Below are 20,151 nucleotides of genomic sequence, written 5' to 3' on the forward strand. Positions count from 1 at the left end.
CTGCTTATCTTTTCAAGCTGCTCCTCAAATTTTGCACAGTGAGGGGTCATAGCTTCCAGTTTTGGGCCAAGATAGACCACACGCTGCCGTATTTACACTGAGAATCTGGAACACACCGAGCAACATCCACACCTCAGGTGAACTCCATCGATTCCTTTGTTTGGGTCAATCTATCCGGCACTCGCAGAGCTGGTTTCAGGGTTTTCCACCCTCCTTTCCAGCTGAAAGGATCACCTTCAAATTAGCTTGGCAGCATCACTGAGGATATTCGACCCCTCTGGTGACAGAGAGTTTCAATTTTCTCTTAACAGTCTGTATAATGGGTCTTTAACGGATATAAAAATATAGCTGGGAAAAAAATAAATTCACCAGTAGGTATATTCACACCGACTAGAAATTATAGCAAATCCACACTGCCTTGATCAAACCGTTTCAGCTGACGAAAAAAGAGCAAAAAATATCTAAAACCCAAACCCAAATAGCATCAACATTTTGAAAAGTTTATTTGCCTGTAGCTCAACCTAAATATTTATAAATCTTAAAAAAAAAAAATGCAGTGTTTATCCAACCAGGAAATGTACCAGTGTTTTGTTTCAGTTAGGGCAGCACATTTAATCCACTTATTTTTCTCCTTTTCAGCAATGAAACAACACAAAAATTCACATTTCTGTAGAGTTCCAATCAGAAAACACTTGGTGAGGGAAATAAAGTAAAAATCACTGGGATCATCAGATAAACCAGCTTGTTAGCAATTAAAACACATCTCCCTTTTCTGTCCATTTTCTAAATAGCATCATTATTAAGGTTGATTAGAAAATATCATCGAGTGACATTTTTGCGGTTAGAATTCACAGTCCATTGCAGACCAGATTAAGGTTTTGACAACATTAATCTTGAATAACGCTGCTGGCTTTTCCCTGGTTTAACAAAACAGTCGTTTCTAGTTTCTCTTTTCCGTTTCATTTTCACTCTGTAGCTGATTCCTTTTCCCAACCTGATGGGTTCCGAAGACCAGAGCTTCACAATGATTTTAACCTATTGAGCTGCGAGTAGCTTTCTCCTGTTACAAAATCCCATCTCCCTTTCTCAGAGGAAGATGCTGCTTTTATCTGACTGCAAGAGAGAGGTCACTTGGGGCTAGCAGCAAGGCACGGCCGCTCCTGCTGGAGTCTATTAGTAAAACTGCTGGAGTCATCTCTTGCTGTTATTGACCGAGGCGCTGCTGCAAAAATTGAGCCCTTGGGTCGTTTTTCTCATTTAAACTGCACAGCAGAGCCAAGCAGCCCTGCTCTGGGGTGGGACTTTGCGCTCTCTGACTTCTGCTGTCGTTATTATTCCCTGGCACACATACGGTGTGAATGTACTGCCGCCCTGTCTTCTCACTGCAGCATTTCCACTTCTCTGTTGCTGCTTGCAGGGGGAGTGAGGGAGAAACGAGGGAAAAACTTGGGTCTTTTGGAAAGCTTTATGGGTTCAGTAAAAAACAAAACGGTGCCTAATTGGAAGCCACTGACTCAGCCATCCCTGCTGATCTTTCAAAGCCCCTCATCGTAAAAAGATGCACACGACAGTAATATAAAGTGCATTAAAATTCCTTACTCCTTCCACCTTGGCAACGCAAGCTGCAAACAACCCTTACAGTGTAGGTCTGTTACCGGGGTAATGTTGCCGGGGCAGAGGGGGAAAGCAAGACCAGCACACGTGGTACCTTGCTGGCGGGCAGGATGGTAAAGCTCCTCCAGCACAGCCTGGCAGCACAGCCGCTACCAGGAGTGGAGACCCCCCCCAAACACTCAGCCCCAAGGCTTGGTAATAAACCTTGGTTCAGTTGCTGCATCAGCCAGATGTGCTGGTCCCAGTAAAACACACAGATTGCACGTGCCATTACATTAGCGATTGAATTTGGGGTGCCAGTTTGAGAGTGGCTTAACGGACACGTTTGTAGAGCCTAGAGCCTGGGCATTTCCCAGTAGCAGGATTCCTTTTTTGCCCTTAGCAAAGACTATTTCACATCAACTGTTTCTCTTATTGCCTACCACCTTACATGACTAAATTTCTTGTCCTGTAAGCCCTGTTTCTCCCCAATTTTAAAGCATTTCCTCAACAGACCTTCAAGAGGAAAAGGGAGCACAACCTTTAGCAATCCCAGTCATTTAGGGCTGCTGTGGTTTTGCGCAGTGATAGTAGTCACTGTAAGTTAAGAGGGCAGTATTTTTACAGATGGGATAATTTGCCACAGGCATTAGAAGTCCCTATTTTCATTCCTTTCAAAATGTTAATTTTAATAATAGCTGGTTCTTTTCTTGAACACCACTTTGTTACCCAGACGGAAAAAACATGATTTAAAAAAAGATGCTAAGCATCCATCTCCAGCTGAATTTCAATGAGAATTAGGTCCATAATACCTCCCATATATCCCGGTGTAAATTACTATCATTCTGTATTACTGATCCTAACCAATACCACCTATATGAACATCCAACAACCTGCCCTTCTAGGACACTTTTAACCTTGAGTACTGCATTTTTTATTTTCCCTTCATCTTCCGACCAAAAAAAATGCCACAGTGATTTAGATAGTAACACGCATCTCCTCGAACAGTCCCCACCTTGTCTGAAAACAAGCGCTGCCTCCAAAGGTGTCAAAAAGAGAATAGCTGTTTGATAGATGCTGAAAAAACTTGTGGTTAATTAATTAATATTGCATACTTTTATTCCTCTTCCTGTCCACAGGGTGTTATTGCAGTATTAACCCAAGGGCCCAGGACAGCTCGCCCTTCTGTGAACTCATTGAATATTAAAATACATGCATTATAAAGATTTAACCCCTTTAGCCTTTATCTGCTTTTATTTGAAAAGGTTATATAAAGAAAGAACCTTTAGTAAAATAGGTGGAATTATATTAAGAGTAAGGGGAAAGAGCAATGGCTTAAGGAAAATAAAGGTGTCACTAGGCAATAGCAGGAAAGGGAAAATGAGTAGAAGGAGGGAGGAGACTTTCAGACAAAGGAATTTCAATAGTTGAGCTAATATGGTCAGTAAGGCTCCAAACACGATTCAGAGCACCTCAGTCCAAAGCTGAAATCTACCCCGTCATCATGAACAACCTGCACTCCTAACTTCAGCGTCTAAACTGGGACTACATAGAAACTAAGAAAAATAGTTCTTTAAAAGCATGTGTTTTAAAACTGCGTACAGCTAAACATTTCCTGCTTTTCCTACTGAAATACCAAACGCGGTAGCCGGAAGCGTTCCATCAGTATCGCAAAACTACACTGAAGTGTACGTGGTCTAATAATGTGGTTTTAAACAATTATTTCTCAACTCCTGCTAAGTGATACAATCATAAACAATCCCTCACAAAAAAAATTACCTTCTATCTGATAAGCAGTGGTTTTCCAGACTTCAGCAAATTATGGAATCACCTCGCTTCGTTTGAAAGGGACGGCACAGTGCCCTGTGCCATCTCAGCAAGCTGAAAGCAAGGTTAATAAACTGTGATGCTGAAGCCGCTGGAAGGGTTTTATATCAACAATATTAAGTAAATTTGTCGCCTATATCATCTGTATTAGCTTCAGGCCACCTCAGCTGCCCTGCAATAAAAACGTAGCAGAGAAGACCTTGAACTTTAAGAAGAAAAGGCAGTGCTCTTCCAAAGCAGAGGAATACACGCCTAAAAGTGACTGTCCGTTACGAATGGGCATAGAGGGTCTCTCTGCCTTTGAACGAAATGTAAAAGGATTTGCTTGTTCAAGAGATCTCCAATGTGCTTGTATTCCTTCAGGCCACACGCAGCAGTTTTTTGTTTGCTTATGGAAAGCTTTCATTGCAGCAAGTGTTTTCCTGGGCTAAGGATCTGGGATTACAGCATGGGAAGGGATTACGCGATGGCAATCTTCGATTACTCACAGCAGTGGCAACTCCGCTTCCTTCCCCGGAACATGGAGAACAGTAGTTGGAAGAGAAGGAATGCCCAAACACCCATGGAACAGACATCCTGAAGGGAAGACAGAAAAACTGTGTTAGGGAGCCTTGGTTTTGGTTTGTTGGGTTTTTTTCCTCCACAGCTTTTAGGGCAACTGTTTCATCCCTTTATGCTTCTGTTTTCTTTCTTGCTCCTTTTCTGTTGTGCCTCTTCACCTTATGAGCACTTTCCATTTCAGAAAACCAGCATTTAAAACTCACTCCATTCTTTCATCTTCCTGGCATCTTATCTCTTTCGGAAAAAATCACAGGAATAATAAAAGAAAAATCAAATTTCGCTTTGCCAAAGGCCAAGGCATATTTACTGTTTTGGTTTCAGTACCTTTGCAATACCTCACATTCTAAAAATATCAGCCCTTTCTATTTTCTGGATGAAATGAGCTCATTAATAAAGATGAAATTAGAGAAAATATAATCATGTTAGCAGTACAGAAAACAATAACAGAGCCTTCCCACTTTACTAATGTCGTCAATTTAAAGGACAGCAAGAAAAATGGCAGGACAGGCCATATCCATAGGTATCATTTGCTCCATTACACAAGCAAGCAATTTGTTCCCATTAAGTCCAGGACTGCTCAAAGAGACTTTTGTTTAGGTACCTTTGCCAGAATGCAACTCTTTATTCTGTGGTGTGGTGGATCATCATTATAAAAAACCCCTCAAAGCTGACACAATGTTCGTCTTCAAAGAGCCTAAGAACTTCTGCGGGTACATCACACCCGGCTTTTACAAAATTGTCCTGTTTTCCTGTTCCTGCTTCACATCTCCACAGCTTTAACTCCTTTGAAATGGGCTTTAATCTGCAAGTCGAGGACTGTTAGCTCTTGGCTTACACAAACTTCAGGACAATTACAATCCTCAGAAAAACGTACTGCTGAGACTGGTTGGAAACAGAAGGTGTGCAAAGTTAAGATTTCTCTGGCAGAGTTTCTTTGCCAGAAGAAAAACATAACATCTGTGGGAAAGATATTTTTCTTTCCTCATTGAAAGCCTTTGGGAGAACGCCATATCGAGTACATCTCTGCAAACTCCTAGGACAACCTCCTGTGCCAAGTTTGTCCTTCTAAGTGAATGCTACGTAGATTTTCATTACAGAAATTGATGGTTCACAAATGATTTTATCAAATACAGTTTCTAACATTCACTCAATTCATTTTTAACTCTGGATATTTTCAGCATTTTTAATTCTTGTTATTGAGTAAATAATAAATAGGAGGAAGTAGCTTCTTATCCTCCATGTCCTCTTGCTGCAGGTCAGTTTGCAGCAGGCAGGACTTCTTGGCCATATTTTTCAGCTATTTGGCAAGATTCTTCTTCCAGCCGCATTCCAGAAACAAGGTCCAAAAGCCTGACATCTTAGAACCGGTTTTAAAAGGGCTTCTCTATGCTCCTGCGTTAGATCTGGTTTCACTTTAGACAACAGAATACAGTAGATTTGGGGCTTCAGCCTAAACTATTTATCTCACAGCAACAGTTAATTTGGGGGGGCTTTCAGGGTATAAGAACTTACTTTAAATATCTCACTCCAAAAGCAGGGAGGTTTGTGTCTGGAGTCTCTTTTTCTGAGATATTCAATGTGGCTGATGGAATGAGGGAGTCTAAATTCGTTTTCTTAACATGATTTCACCAAGATGGCATTAAATGAAAAGGATGTCGTATGGATTTTTCTTACCAGGCCTCTGGTTTCTCAAAGTGACAAAATCCTGAAACTTCCCCGCTCTTCAGCAGATGCTCAGCTACATTTGGAAGGAGCCCTAAACCTGAAAACTTGGACAATAAGGATTTTTATGAGACACATCAGAAATTCAGATTTTCATTCCTGATCTGTGACACTCCACATGTCAGGACCCACTTTACTGGACATTGTGAGAACCGCTGATGTAAAATGAGCTCCCATCTCTATTGCTCTGCAAAAGACTTCTAATTTATTTACATCAAACGACAGTGTATTACATGTCTTATTGTGCCTCCAGCAATTCACTCGCCTGAAGCGAGTACACAAAATCTGTTTCTCACATGGGGTGATAAATGCTGTCTGTTTGTCATGCCTGGCATGCATATTTAACTGTAGCCGACAGCGTGTGAGTGGGCCTGGGTAGTAGGAGGACAGAAACTGCAGTGACAAACCCTGTGGGACCAATACTGACTCGCGAAGCTGGCTCTGGAATTCCACCACCCCTCAGCCCCTGCTGCTCTCTACCTCAGTCTGCTGGAACTGCTGTCTGCTCCTCACGCTGACCACAAGTGGGGGAAAGCCGGCTGTGGTTGCTTCCTGCCCATCATGAACACCCTGGCACGAATGCCGTCCTTCATTCGTGACAGTATTAAATTGTGAAGCAGGAAGAAATAAAAATATGGCCACAGAGCAAGTTTAGCACCTATAGCTTTAAGAAGCCTACTAATGCCTCTACTGCCCAGAGAAGCCAGGACATGGTCCGAGGGACCTGCCGCATTTTGGCCATTGCCATCACCACACGTAGAACAAGTTTATGGTGGTGCCCCACCTCCTTAGAGCAGCCCCAACCTCTGAAGCTCTCCGATCATCTCTCTCTGAGGAAGGAAAAGATCTCCGAGTCAACTAGACTGCGTAATAGTAGCCGTATAACCCAAGGGGGTGTGAAACATGATGACAAACTGGAATGGTCATGGTGCCGAGTGTGATTCTTGGACAATTCCTCTGCCTCAAAACGTTTCTGTTTGGGATAGTGTAATGTTTAGGGAAGAATGTGTTAAGTATAAATCACAACATTATATAACAATCAAAATAATCATTAAAATTATTTTAAATTAAGTTTCTTGCAACAGAGTAATAATCTGTTTCAATACCCAGTTATCAAAAGAAAATTTTTTCTAACGTCTTTTCATCACTCACTTCTGAGTTTTCGAGGAATAATGGTCTAATCTGTAACAAAATGGAAAAAGTTCTTGCTAATCATGTTCTGCCTTTGTTGTAAGTAAATTTAAATAGTTACAGACAAGTAACACATTTCAACTGGAACTGTCTGTATAAAACTGTAGTAAATCAGAATAGTCACAGCAGAAGTGCAGCTGCTTTTTGAGTGTGGCCAAAGCTTGGAAACTTGCAAGGTGATGATTTTTTGTGAAACACCTCAGAAATTGAGCGTTGTCATTCTTGAACTGTGACACTCCACGATTCCAAACCAAGCATGCCAGGAGCCGTTTATCTGATTCTGCCATTTCTGCCTCTCTTAGCAGAGACGACCTTCCTCAATAATGTAGTAATAAACATAGAAAATATTTATTAAAAAACAATGTATAGATCAGGGCCTAAGTATTATTCCTGAATATTTATTCTTCCAGTTAGGAAAATTATTTTTCAGAAAAAGTAATTGCTCCAGCTTCAATGTGGCAGAAGATATTCGGAAGTCAAGAGACCTCTGCTAGAGAGGTCAGATTTTACATTTTGCTTCATTTCCTTTGCTTTTACCATCACATTCTACAACTGCTTGGAGCAGGTGCTGACTCCAACAGCCTGGTTCTCAGCTGGTAACTTAGAGGATTCATCGAGGTTCAGAATTTTCAAATGTAACTGAAGGACCACACAATATATATCTCTCTGAAGGATGGTGCTTCAGCTGGGGAATTCAGCCCCACAGTACTGTCCAGCAAGGGCGTAAGACAGATTTCACTTTTTCCTTCCTTTCCTTTGTTTCCAGCATCATATTCTGCAGAACACCAACTTCCCAAAATTACTTAAGGTGTAATCTGTTAGCGTGAGGAAAACAGTTGTGTCAGGTTTTACAAGCTAGTCACCGAAACATACTGAATTTTCCTTATGTATGCTACTGACTATTTAAACTATGGGGCTATTTTCCTTTCTTTTTCTTCCTATTCACAACCCATCTTGAGAGTTCTCAAAACCCAGTCGGGAATTCTAGAGGCTCATGGTTTTAGTTTAACTGTAATTTTGTCTGCTCATTAACATATAAGTAACTACTTTCTTCCTGCCTGGAACCTTTCTCGTTACTATTGCATCTATTCCTACTGTCTCCATTTAGCTCAAAGCCAGGGCTAAACTACAGCAACAGTTCCTCTATCTACCCCTCCCCAGCAGAGAAGGGGCAGCAGCAGCAGGAGAGGAGACCCCCGGGCTGACATGAAAACAGCTCTAATGGAACAGCCCGACTGACCCCAATGCCAAGAGAAAGTGCAGACAGTGATACTCAGCCCAGCCAATGGTCAGCGGCCACAGCAAACAGGAGAGCAGCTCCTCAGGAGCAGGATGGGGAGAGAGACCCTCCAGGGGTGGGCAGAAGCAGCAGGAGAACAAAGAGGTGGAGCAGGAGCAGAAGGAGCCCCCACCCCTCATCAACCCTTTATCCTGGGTGTGATGTCTGTGGTCTGGGCTCCACCTGTGAGGCAGCTCGGGGCAGCTGCCCTGGCTGACCCCAAACTGCCAACGGCTCCACACCAGGGCTGCCCTGGGAGCCTGTCCCTGCAAAACCAGGTCAGCTACAAACTACTAACAGTACTACATACACACAGTAGCTGCATATCTTTAATGAAATGTAATGAAATATCTCAACAATAAAAAAAACCCCAAAACAAAAAAAAAAAAAACCACCCCAAACCAAAAAACCAGCAACAAAAAACAACAGAGTGAAGGCATCACAAGAGTTTCCAACTACCTGTATCAACTTTTTTTTTTTTCCCATGTGTTACCTATTAACCTTGTTCCTGTCTCTGGCAAGCCTTTTCATAACTGCCCTACATTGCTCTTTTATGGCTCTGCTCTGTTTTGTGTGCAAGGCACACCTACGCTCATAGCCAAGCCCTGCCACAAGCCCTGCTTTCCTTGCACTGCTGAAATCACTCTGCAAGAGTTTCTCTTCTGACGTAAAGGAAAAATGATCCTTGTTGTCTCAATTAGGAGGGTCTTGGGTGTCTTGTTCACTGTTTGTTTTTATAAAGTCAGTAGAATATTTCTTGTTTCACCATCTTGGTCTTCCACCTCACCATCATACTTCTATTTTACAGCTATTTTTAATAGGAAAGATCAAGCCTATTTCTGTATTTGATGATGAAGCATTTTAGAGGATACTGGGAAAACGTGCATTCAAGTCTGTAAATGCAGATAATCAGAGCTGCCCAACCAGCTGCTATATTTACACTTTACACCAGGGATGTGCTTGGAAAATCAATATATACTCAGAAAAGGTAATCAACAATGAGTCTGATCTAAAACCCACTAAACCTATGAAAGGCTCCCACTGATTTTAAAGAGTTTAGAAATAAACTCTTCCAGATGTTGTTCAGCCAGTTGCCAGAGGAAATCCTGAGGAAATTTTACTATTACTGTGCCGTTACAGAAACTTAAAATCCCACCAAAAAAGTAAGTTAAAATGCATAAGTCGTGTAAGAAAAACTTCAGAAACTTTACTCAGCAGGAGGAAAGCTAGGAAAGATGAAAAAGAACTAATCTGTGCTTACAAATCCGTGTTCCTTCTTCTTTTGAAGGCTGATGATAAAAATTAAACAGAAGCAAGTATATTACAGCCAAGTAAGGTAGAGATTGAATTAATTTGAATTAAACTGAATTAATGCAAGGATGCTGCTAAAAATCAGTAAAAGTAATTTTTTTACTAAAAGAAGCCCACATCCCCAAACCCTACCATAGTCAAAACACAATATGGAGAGACATGAGATATCAACAAATCAAGTGAACATCGTGAGGATCTTTGAGAATTTGATAGCCAAGAGACATGACAGACGGCTGAATATCAAACATGCAGATATCCTGGTTCTTACGTGGAGTAAAGCTTTTTCCAAATTCTTTCAAAATGCAGTGGCCTCCCACATTTGGGAAATTCACAGCAAAGGAGGAAGGAAAGTCTGACGATTCCAGAGCATTCAGATACTTTAAAACAACAAGATCCAGGCTCTCAGAGTTTTTATTTCAGCTCTACAGATGGAGAAACTGAGGAAGAGATGGATCAAGAGGTCCTGTTGGACACTGAGAAACTCCCCTCGAAGGAGTGTTCAAGGGTGAACACAGGTTTGGTGAACACAAGATTGCACGGCAGAGCTAACTACTGCAGGTGGAAACGGAATCTAACTGCTCCCTCAACCTCTCGCTTCAGACCCCAGGCAAACCAAATCCCTCTTCTCAAAATCAGAATCTGATAGCTTTGCAGCACTCGTTCCCTGCTAACCCTTGCACGAGGTGTTATATCCCAGAAGAACACCCACCAACCTGTTGCTTCTTAAAACTAATCATTTTCTGACTTGTCTTTGCCGTAGAAACGTGAGAAGGGCCCGATTTGTGAACAAGGAGGTCTAATGGGTGGCACTTTACTTTGAGTGATGTCAGAAATTCAAACGCAGAAAAGGGCAGATTTTGATGTGTTTTGGGGGTGGTGGGGTGGGTGGATACCTGATGGTGCTGGCATCATCACAAGGATTTCCACAGGCATGGCACAGCTCTTCTCTGCTGCTCAAACCTCCCGTATTTCCTGTGACTTCGGTCTCTTCACCAGCAGTGTCTGGAATAAAGCCATCTGTACACCTAGAACCAGCGGGCTTAACGGAAGGCGCGAAACCGCGTTGTTTCAGTCTCCCCACACCGCCACCGCTGTGGGGTGTGCCCAGAGCTGAACCAGAGGATTCCTAGACCTCAGTAAGGAAAACATTGCGGATATGACTACACTGCATTGCTGTTCCTGAAAGGAAGGTGCTTTCTAAGCTAGTGTCACGGTTGTCACACCCCTGCACCTGAGGGACATCACAGAGCTCTCCGGTTTGTAAAGACGCATCTGGCAACCACCCTGCCAGGTGGCCCCAGAAGCAGATCTCCCCTGTGCTCCAGCTGCTAACGGGCGCGGAGGCCACAGGCGAGCACCCCAGGGCGAAGCCAAGGGAAATGCCCCTGGAAGACCCGTGTGGTCAACACCGGCTTCTCAGCACTAAGCCGTGTCACTTCACAACTCCACCTGTACTGAGACACACTATTTGCGGACGCAGACACAGATAACTCTAGAACTAGGAGTGGAAGAATTTCTTGTCTTGTATTACAGAAACCCTACGATCCTGAAAAATTTGTCAAAAATCATTAAAAGTGATTAAATCATCTGTGCTGTTTAGATCCTTTCACTCAGTTTTTATTTACACTTGGAAGTACCTAAATAAAATGTTTCATCTTGGGTTTGGTTGAAGATGTTTCTGTGGGAGGGTTTGAAGGATTTTTCTATATGTTAGAAACAGCGAGCGAGACTCAGTTCATTTCTTTTTAACCACATAAAAGACAGATTGCTTTCGGAAACACATGCTCGAGACGGTGATTCATGCCACTGCTCTCCGACTCTGGTTGTCGGATAGGATTGATCGCTCCCTGAAGACCTACTCCACTGGTTACTGAAGGAGGCTAGACGTGCAATTTAGATTAGAAAAATAATATTTTAATAGGTACAGCTGGGAAAGGTGAATCAAGGCCTGTATTTCATAATAAAACAAGCCACTTGATTCCCAACTGTATTTCATTTTTAAAAATTTGAAATCAAGCACGATCGTTTCATAGCTCAAACAGGAAGAAGTGTCAGTGCGAAAAAAGCCTTTTCCATGTACAGCCACCTCAGTGCTTGAAAAGGTCGAAGGTTACGCATGGCCCACCTGAACTGTTGTGTGCACCTACAACTTACGGCAGAAACACTTCCCAAGGAGCCAAAAAAATGATAAAACTGTGCAGTTTTGAAGCTTTAAAAAAAAGAAGCATGGCAAACTAACTAACTCATCAGCATTCAGGAGAATACACACCAGCAGGGTCCCGCAGGGAGGTGTGTGTCTTACTGCATTTTAAAGAAATATCGAGGCAGTTTAACTTGCACGGTAAGTACATTGTCATTTGATTTCGGGAACTTCTTAAAAGGAATAAATTTCTATTTGTTTATCTCAAACAGTTACGGAAATCGTGTAAGGTGCTGTGCTATTTTCAAGCACCATTTCAGTCCCAAGAATGAAATGTAGAAGAGAATTCCTGTTGAATTTCAAATGTTTTTGAACCGCAATTTGTCCCACACCGGGACTTCATCCTTCATAAGTTTTCTGGGCAGAATTAAGGTTATGCAAACACACCATTCAGCATTTTTTAACCCATCATATGCTAGCTACATCTTCACACTCACTTCTAGTGAGAATTGGGTTACTTAAAAAATAAGATTTTTTTTTTTCACAGTTCAGTCTCTATGTGTCTCTCATAAAACCTCCCAGTTCATGCTCTCAACCAGTTCTGTCTGCAGCCACATACCCCAGGCGGAGGGCTCCTGGTTCGACCTGCTCATCACAGTCAGACCTAGAGCAAGAGCCAACAAGAGAGGCACCATTACCCCTGTGAAATTACTTACACCCTACAGACCATCTTTCTAAAGGTATCTGAAAATACAGATACGCCTCCAGTGTTATTTTCAAAACATGCTGGCACCCAACCCCTTGGGGCAGTCAGCTGCCGGAAGCCTTTCCAAATCGATCTTGCCTGAAACTACCTTGCAAATTTTGCCCACCTGATTTCTTTGATCCAACAAGCATCTGTGACAGCATCCCCTTTGCCAAATGATGGTTCAGGATTCCTGCAGAATCATCTTTCCACCCCTGGAGCTGCTAACTGAAGAGCAAGATAAGCTTTGTAAAGGACAAAGAATTACCAGCTGGTCGGTTGGGGGTTTTTTGTGAAGTACCACAGAGATAAAATAACTTGTGTTAAAAGGAAATTTGGAATTCGCAGCCGGTTTCCACCAATGCAAGCTTGCCAGGGATACTGGTTAGCTTGTTGAAAGCAACTTAAAAATATGGGGTGGAACAGATCTAGCATCTGTGGGCTCATTTATGCCCAACTTCTTGTTCATATGATATACCGAAACATGAATTCTTGCATAATCAAATCTCAGATGAAAGCATTGCCTACATGAACTCTAACTCACAAAGCAGAGGGTAAGGAAATAAAGAACTACACAAAGAGCACAACTCTCTTCTCAGCTGAAAGCAGCTGCTCAGGCTGCCTGAAAAACGAGAATTCAATTTGTAGCAACAAAACCAAGACCACTTGAAAATGTTCAGGGAGAGAGAGAGAAAACTCCTCAAACCCAGCCCTGAGAAGCCTCCCACGCTGGCGGGAGGCTCGTGCAGCTGGTGCCCGTATCACACTCCTCCTCGAGCAGAGCTGTATTCCGCTTCTTTGCATGCAGTGTCGCAGCCCCTCTCCTGCTCTGAGCCAGACGTGGCATCGGCTCTCTGGGTCTAACCCAGCAGCACTGATGCTGCCTGGGCAAAGCCCACTCTCCAGGGAGCCCAGCAGAAAGGCTGGGTGTCCTGCCACCTCCTGCCCCTCTCACGGGGCTTGTCAGAAGCCCCCCACGCAGGTCATCTCTCCCACAGCTGAGCCTTCCTGGGTCTCACCTCTCTGTGGAGGAGAGGTCTGCCCAACTGGAGCGTGACTGCCAGAGGATTTCAGTTAGTCGGGGGATGAAGCCACTCTCTAGGACATGGGCAATCCACATTGCCATCCCTGAACATCCCTTTTCAGCCGTACTAAACCGTCTCCTGCATCCCCAGTGAGCGCACAGCACCTGAGCCGCAGCCCTTCTGGATGCTGCTGTGTTCGTTTTGACTAAGAATTACACCCTGCCTTAAGAAACCACCTCCAGAAAAGTTTCATCAAAGCAAATAGATTTACAAAAAACGCCAGTTTTGATGAAACAATATTTCCCAGTGATAGGTACAGGTCTCGCAGCTGCATCCTAGTGCATCAACATAAGCTAATTACTGGGATGTGGGGAGCTCTGGTTGCTGTTCACAAAAATGAAAGTGTAGGTAGCAACTCTTCCTGTCAGCTGCCGTAACGGGCAATAAGGTAGCAGCCACTGAAGAAAGTTTCTGACAAATTGTCGACCAAAACATTAAAAATCAGGAAGAGGACATTTACCAGGCTTGAAAAAACAAGTGTAGCATTTTAGCGTGTTCAATGCAAGGCTGCGTCTCACCACATACAGCTGATCCAGGAGGAGAGCAAACAAACAGAACCGGGGATCTGTTGAGAGAGAAGGAAGGGAGGAGACGAGCTGACGGGGGGGAAGGTGCTTTGGGAATGCACAAGGAGGTCTAAAGCCAAACTGCAAAAGATTCTCCATGTCAAACTGGCCTCTTGCTCTGAAAGATCAGCGTACTTCTGGCACAGGGGCAGTGACAAATGAGATTGCAGAGGCAAAAATCTGAACCCAAAATTCAGATGTTCACATCTGTACCCCAAATTAACAGGACAAATACATACCAAGCTCGCATTTAATTTCTCGTTGACTTTTAGCACCGCTGATAAATATTTTGAATCATGATGTCAGATACTACTTTTCTAGCATAGGTAACTACGGCAAGAATTTGTTACTGAGGAAGACAGCTATATAGACCCTTCATGCTGAGAGTATGGGGCACGCGAGGAGTAGGAGCAAGGCTTACAAACAACAACCCAGATGAAAGCCATCTCAGACCACTGCAGACCAGCTATAGGACTTTCCTTTTACTACTAGCAGGGCTGTAACAAGGAACAGGACGAGACACACCTGCCCTGAGACAGGAGGGAGAGAGGGGCCAGATGAACACAGAAGGGCAGGGTCATGAAATGGGGAGAGTTTCCCATTCCAGACACATGCAAGGTGAGGTACTGGAAGTCAGCAGGGTAAGTTTAAAAAAAGATGGCTTGATTATTCTAATAGCTTTGATGAGCTGCTTTCCACGCTTCAGCAAGCAAATTCGCCTCATAAAAATTCTCTCTATATTCCCCTATGAATCCTTCTTCAATGTCCAAAGCAAGGAGGGAACCATCTGGCAAATTTGTGTGAGACTAACACCACAAAGCAGAGATTTCCTCAGTAGTGCCTTCAGTTTGCAGTGTGGGTGTTACTCATGGAAAACAGCAGCAGGGAGAGGACTACCCAACCATGCTAACGCACGTGCTCTTCTCCGTCCCTCCAAACTACATGGGGATTCCCCAAAGGCTAGACTGAACAGCTTGTCAGATTTAACCGTAAAGATACAGGCAAAATTGATGGTTCCCAAAAGCACATCAAGGAGGGATGCCCCTCTGAGGGACAAATTAACAGCGAAAATACTTCCACTACCCATCAGCTCCTACTGCCCAACGCCGACATTGTCGTTTCCAGCAGACACATGGCCTGCTAGCAAGTGTCTCATTTGATGAATCTCCCACTCTGTCATCAAAGGTATAAAACTGCAAAAGATGACAGGAAAAGGTTTATAGACAGCCAGAGGCAGGGATGAATGTCAGGTTACAGAAAAAATTAAACAGTGATTGGAGGCTAGTAGGTGATTAAATATATTTCAGCAGTAGGAAAAAAATGTTTATGAATATGTAAAGAAGGGATTTCAAAATTTAAATATGTTTATCGTAATTATAATCAGAAAAATAATTTTTAAAACTACAAGCAATAATCACAAGACAAAAATTATACTTAACAGTGCCATCTTTTATAATATTAAAAAAATGTCTTGATTCTTGATGGAACCTCTGTAGGTCAAGCCAGGCCACGCAGAGCAGGTTGCCCAGGGCTGTCTCAAGATGGCTGTTGAACATCTCTAAGGTTGAAGACTCCACAACTGGACAACCTGTACCAGTGTTTGGTCACCCTCACGGTGAAAAATAATTTCCTGATGTTCAGAAGGAGCCTCTCGTGTTTCAGTTCGTGTCTGTTGCCCCTTGTCCTGTCACTGGGCACCACTGAAAGGAGCCTGACTTACTCCTTTCTGCACCCTCCCTTCAGGTATTTGTATACATTGAGAAGGTCCCTCTGAGCCTTCTCATCTCTCGGCTAAGCAGTCACAGTTCTCGCAGCCTTTCCTCACAGGAAAGATGTTCCAGCCCCTTAATCAGCTTTGTGGCCCTTCATTGGACTTTCTCCAGTCTTTCCATGTCTCTCTTTTACTGGGGAGCCCACGATTGGATGCAGCACTCCAGGCATGTCTCACCAGCGCTGAGAAGAGGCTTCCCTTGGTCTGCTGGCAGCACTTCTCCTAACGTAGCCTGGGATGCCGTTAGAGTACTTACTGCTAATAGACCGTTACTCAGCAAAACCATGATCTCTTCCTTGTCATTCAAGCCCCCACTTCTCCACTCAAATCACCGTTCTAGCTTTAAGCGTGTGCTGTGAATGCAAGGGAGAAACTAACAGCAAATACAAACAAAGCTGAGTATTTTGTCATTTGCCTTACCTTACTCTTCCCAAGAGCCACACGTTTCACTTACCTGTTTTGCCAGTGAGACAACTAACACGCCTCTGCCCATAGGCCACAGCCCCATGCCACAAGCAGAAAGCTCTTCGGGATGATGGCAACACTGTTCAGGAGGGACAACTATCAGCTCCTGAAGAACTCCATACTCAGATCAGCTGTATAAATAGACAAGACACCTTTCCCCATCTGCCAGCTCCTCCCCTGCTAAGCAGCAAGTTTCCATTCCTTTCCTGTTTATTAAAGCGATAATTTATTTATATCTCAGAGGGTTCCCGCAAGGCTGAAGCACCCAGGAGGTGGGAAATGTTCATATCAAACCAAGCCACAAGACAGTTTACAAATTCACAGGAAGCTGTTAACGTCACAGTAATCCACAAACATGTTTCTCACCGGCAGATTTTGACCCGTTTGTCTTCGCAGGGGAAATAAAGCTCATTCCACAATGCCCATCTCATCAAGACCTCTTTTCCCAAGCAGTGGCTTTTAAAATATGACTCTCCAGGCTCCCAGTTGTGTGAGCATCATTCATTTCCCCAGGTAAATGAAGTGTCCTGAAGTCAGCTATTCACTCTTCATGTAGAAAGAATCAGAAGGTGCTAGGCTTGACCAGAAAGGATTATCTTGAATATTTTCATTAAGAAAGGCAACTGCATTAGAGCAGCTAGTTCTGAAGCACCAGACCCCATGGCCTGAATCTCACACCTCTGCTCCACATGGCAGCACCACAGAAAGGCGGCAAACACCTCTAACTGTTGGGGATTGGTTTGGTGGTGCGAGGTGAACGTATTTATCAACCCGGTATAAAAAATACCTGACATACACAGCTGTATTAACAATAAAGGTGTGGAAGTCATGCAGAGGGATGACTTTTTACAGCATTTCCACAGGAACGGTACTGCCAGCTACAAGAGTAAATCTGATGATTAATACTGGTGTGCATACAGGATTTCCGGTCCAATAGGACCAAATCAAACTGTGTTCTGAGAAAATTTGCCATGCAATGAAGGCACTCACCTTAGTCATGATTTTGTATAAGGAAGAGTGAAGGTAAGGAGAGCACTCCTCCAAGCTTCAGCAATAGCAAAGCAGGGGTAGTAATATACAGCAATTAGGAAGACAAAAGACTAAAGACGGAAAGTTGGGCTCAGTTTTACTGTACACGTATCTTCAGCCAGCCGGTAACTTGCGTAGCTGTGCCTTGGCATCTCCATCTCCACAGGAAACAAAGAAATTTACTGAATTCAATGGACTGCAGCAAAGAAAATTTATCACCAACAATAAAATAGGAATGTTCCCAATCAAGTGCCATTAAAGCATCCAGTATATTTAATCTACGTTTCCTTTGTATCAATTCAGTTATTCCATGTGCTAGTTCACTAGTTGGTAATTTGTCAAATATTTATTTTAGTTTGCTTACAAATTGTCCAGGAAAACAAGTAGAGCACTATTCTTACGTCCTTCACTGAAAACTGAATGTGATTAGCTCCCGCCATGAAAAACTGTGCCACATTCATTACATCAAGTGGGTAACAAGTGAAGTATTTGAAGTTTTCTGGCCTCTTGTTCAAAATACATCCTGAAAATGCATATTATTCACAATCAATAGATACACAATCATCTCGCAAAATCACACATAGAGAACATTACACAGAGGTGATTATACACGTGCTGAAAACACACTAACGGTTCTCCTTAAATCCCGAGGTTTTTAAATGCCAAACTGCTTTACCATACACGGACACAATAAAATCACTTTGGTACGGAGGCAGATCATGCTTAAATTGGACTTCCACAGCACAGACAGATGTTACAGACATTTTAGTTGAGGACAATACTGATTATAGCTCTGGCATCGTTCTGCAGAAACCGAAACACTCTTCACCGTAAGAGCATGACAAATCGAGTAGTTCAGAAGCGATCAGCATCGGGGTAGAAGTTCCCGGCATAACTCGGCGTTATGGCCAAACGCTGCTTTACATAACCTTACACGTTGTAACGAGGAAAGGCAGAGCTGTCCTTACCCAGGATCAGCTGGTACGACGCCATCTCCTGTCTCCCCAAAAGCGTGTATTAGTACCTGCTGGCGTCCAGCAAACACGGTGCCAAAACCTGACCCGCAGCCAGGTCCTTTTCATTTGAGCTCATTTTCAGGAGGTTCCTGTTTGTCGATAACAAACTCACTTTATTTCAAACTACAAAGATTGCCAAAATGTTCCAGAAGCGTCTGTGTGGGTGAGCCTGGCTCAAACTGCAGTGGTAATCTGCGTCAGTCCCAAGTCATTGGACTCTTCTCTCTCTTGAGGACAGCAAGACGACATTTCCACGACTAGTCATACAGGTTTGTTTGTCCCATCTGCTTCCCTCGTGTAAGCCGGGTCTCGCACAGTATTTCTGACTTTGCTGGTGCTCTGCCTGTCCATCCTCATCTTAAAGGGGAAGCAGAAGTCCTTGAAACACCTCTTGAAGTTTTCATCCAAAAAGGCGTAAAGGATTGGATTGAGGCTGCTGTTGGTGTAACCCAAAGCAATACAGAAGTAATAGCTGGATATAGCAGCGGTGCTGTGGGACACGTCCCCTAACGCTTCCACCAGCACAAAGATGTGAATAGGCGTCCAACAGATAATAAACACCGCCACAACCACAAGAACCAACCTGGTGATGCGGCGCAGGTTTCGATCTTTTTCTCGAGACCCTGAGAGAAGCCGTACGCTTTTAAGGCGCAGGATCATCAGAGTATAGCAAACAATTATAATGAGAACTGGGATAACGAATGCAAAGACGAAGACGCAGATTTTCATGAAGATGTCCCACCACACGTAATCTCTGTCTGGAAACTGCAAGGAGCATTCAGTGCTAGCAGTGTCTAGGAAGGAAAGAAGCAAGAAGAAGAGAATTGCTTTATTAGATGTTCTGCACAACACAATCAGCATGGCATAAGCTAAGAAAAGCTATTATCATGTGATGTGATACTAACAAAAGGAGTTATTACATCACTCTAAGGAAAGCTTTCAATTAATTAAAACTGGGTTTACACAGCTGGCTCTAGAAATTACTTAGAGAAAGAGGGTTTCATTAAAATGCATAACATTGTATAGAATTTGTTTCCCACGGGAGGATCAAAAAACGCAGAGCACAAACCCAAGAATTTGTCGAGGTGTTTCCGTCTGAATCTCACTGAGATTATAAGCAAAAATGAGTATCACGTTCAGTGGAGTAGAAATTTCATAATCATTATCAAATTACAATTGTTTTTGTCTGTGGGTGGAGACAGATTTTGGTAGCATGAATGGTGGGAGCCAAATGGGGTCTTGAGCGTAGGAAGATTTTGCCAATATAATAACTGTGTGATAATCTTTTCCTACGTGCCTTCTTCAGTGCAAAGGGAATACACACAAGTGCCTGCATTCAGAAAAACTTATTTCCTGGCTACAGCTGCTTTTCAGTTAAATAGAAGCAAATAAAATATGCATGTGCGCAGAGTGAGATGGAAGCTGCTCTTTTTGCAGACCTTGTCATTGAAAATCCAGCCTGCGTAGAGACTGCAGGATCTGGGCCACTGCCACTTGCACCCTCCCTTTCTCGTTGCCCGTGTCAGGATTCAGAGTCACAGGCTGTCCCTTGGTTTTATGTCCCAGAAATATTCCGTCTGACAGGAGGCTGCTAAGGAATAAAATACCTGAGGATTCATTTGCTGACCTCATCGGAGCCTTCCAGCACAAAAACCACATGGAAAACCAAGAAACACGATCAACAGCCAGGCAAGAGAAGGGGTAAATTTACTACCACGGCCAGCAGTTAAACTCTGCTGAAGACAAGTCAAGGTAACGCAGGGATTTTTCACGCTGAATTGCAGCTTAGATTTTATTCTCTTGAGCATCGCAATATTCTTTGGGAGTTTTTTTATTTTTCACTTTCCCTA

The 20,151-nt window shown here is 43.2% G+C and overlaps 1 protein-coding gene across 1 annotated transcript in view; it reads right to left on the reverse strand.

The window, feature by feature from the left end:
• Nucleotides 1-18,358: 18,358 nt before the first annotated feature.
• OPRK1 (opioid receptor, kappa 1) overlaps nt 18,359-20,151 on the reverse strand; it is a 17,587-nt gene continuing 15,794 nt past the window's right edge. Inside the window, exon 3 of the mRNA XM_010135924.1 lies at nt 18,359-19,095. Coding sequence (XP_010134226.1) covers nt 18,563-19,095 — 533 coding nt within the window. The 3' untranslated portion in view covers nt 18,359-18,562. The remainder of the gene's footprint in view (nt 19,096-20,151) is intronic.

This window comes from Buceros rhinoceros, unplaced genomic scaffold (genome assembly GCF_000710305.1).
Source record: "Buceros rhinoceros silvestris isolate BGI_N320 unplaced genomic scaffold, ASM71030v1 scaffold12655, whole genome shotgun sequence".
Lineage (NCBI taxonomy): Eukaryota > Metazoa > Chordata > Aves > Bucerotiformes > Bucerotidae > Buceros > Buceros rhinoceros.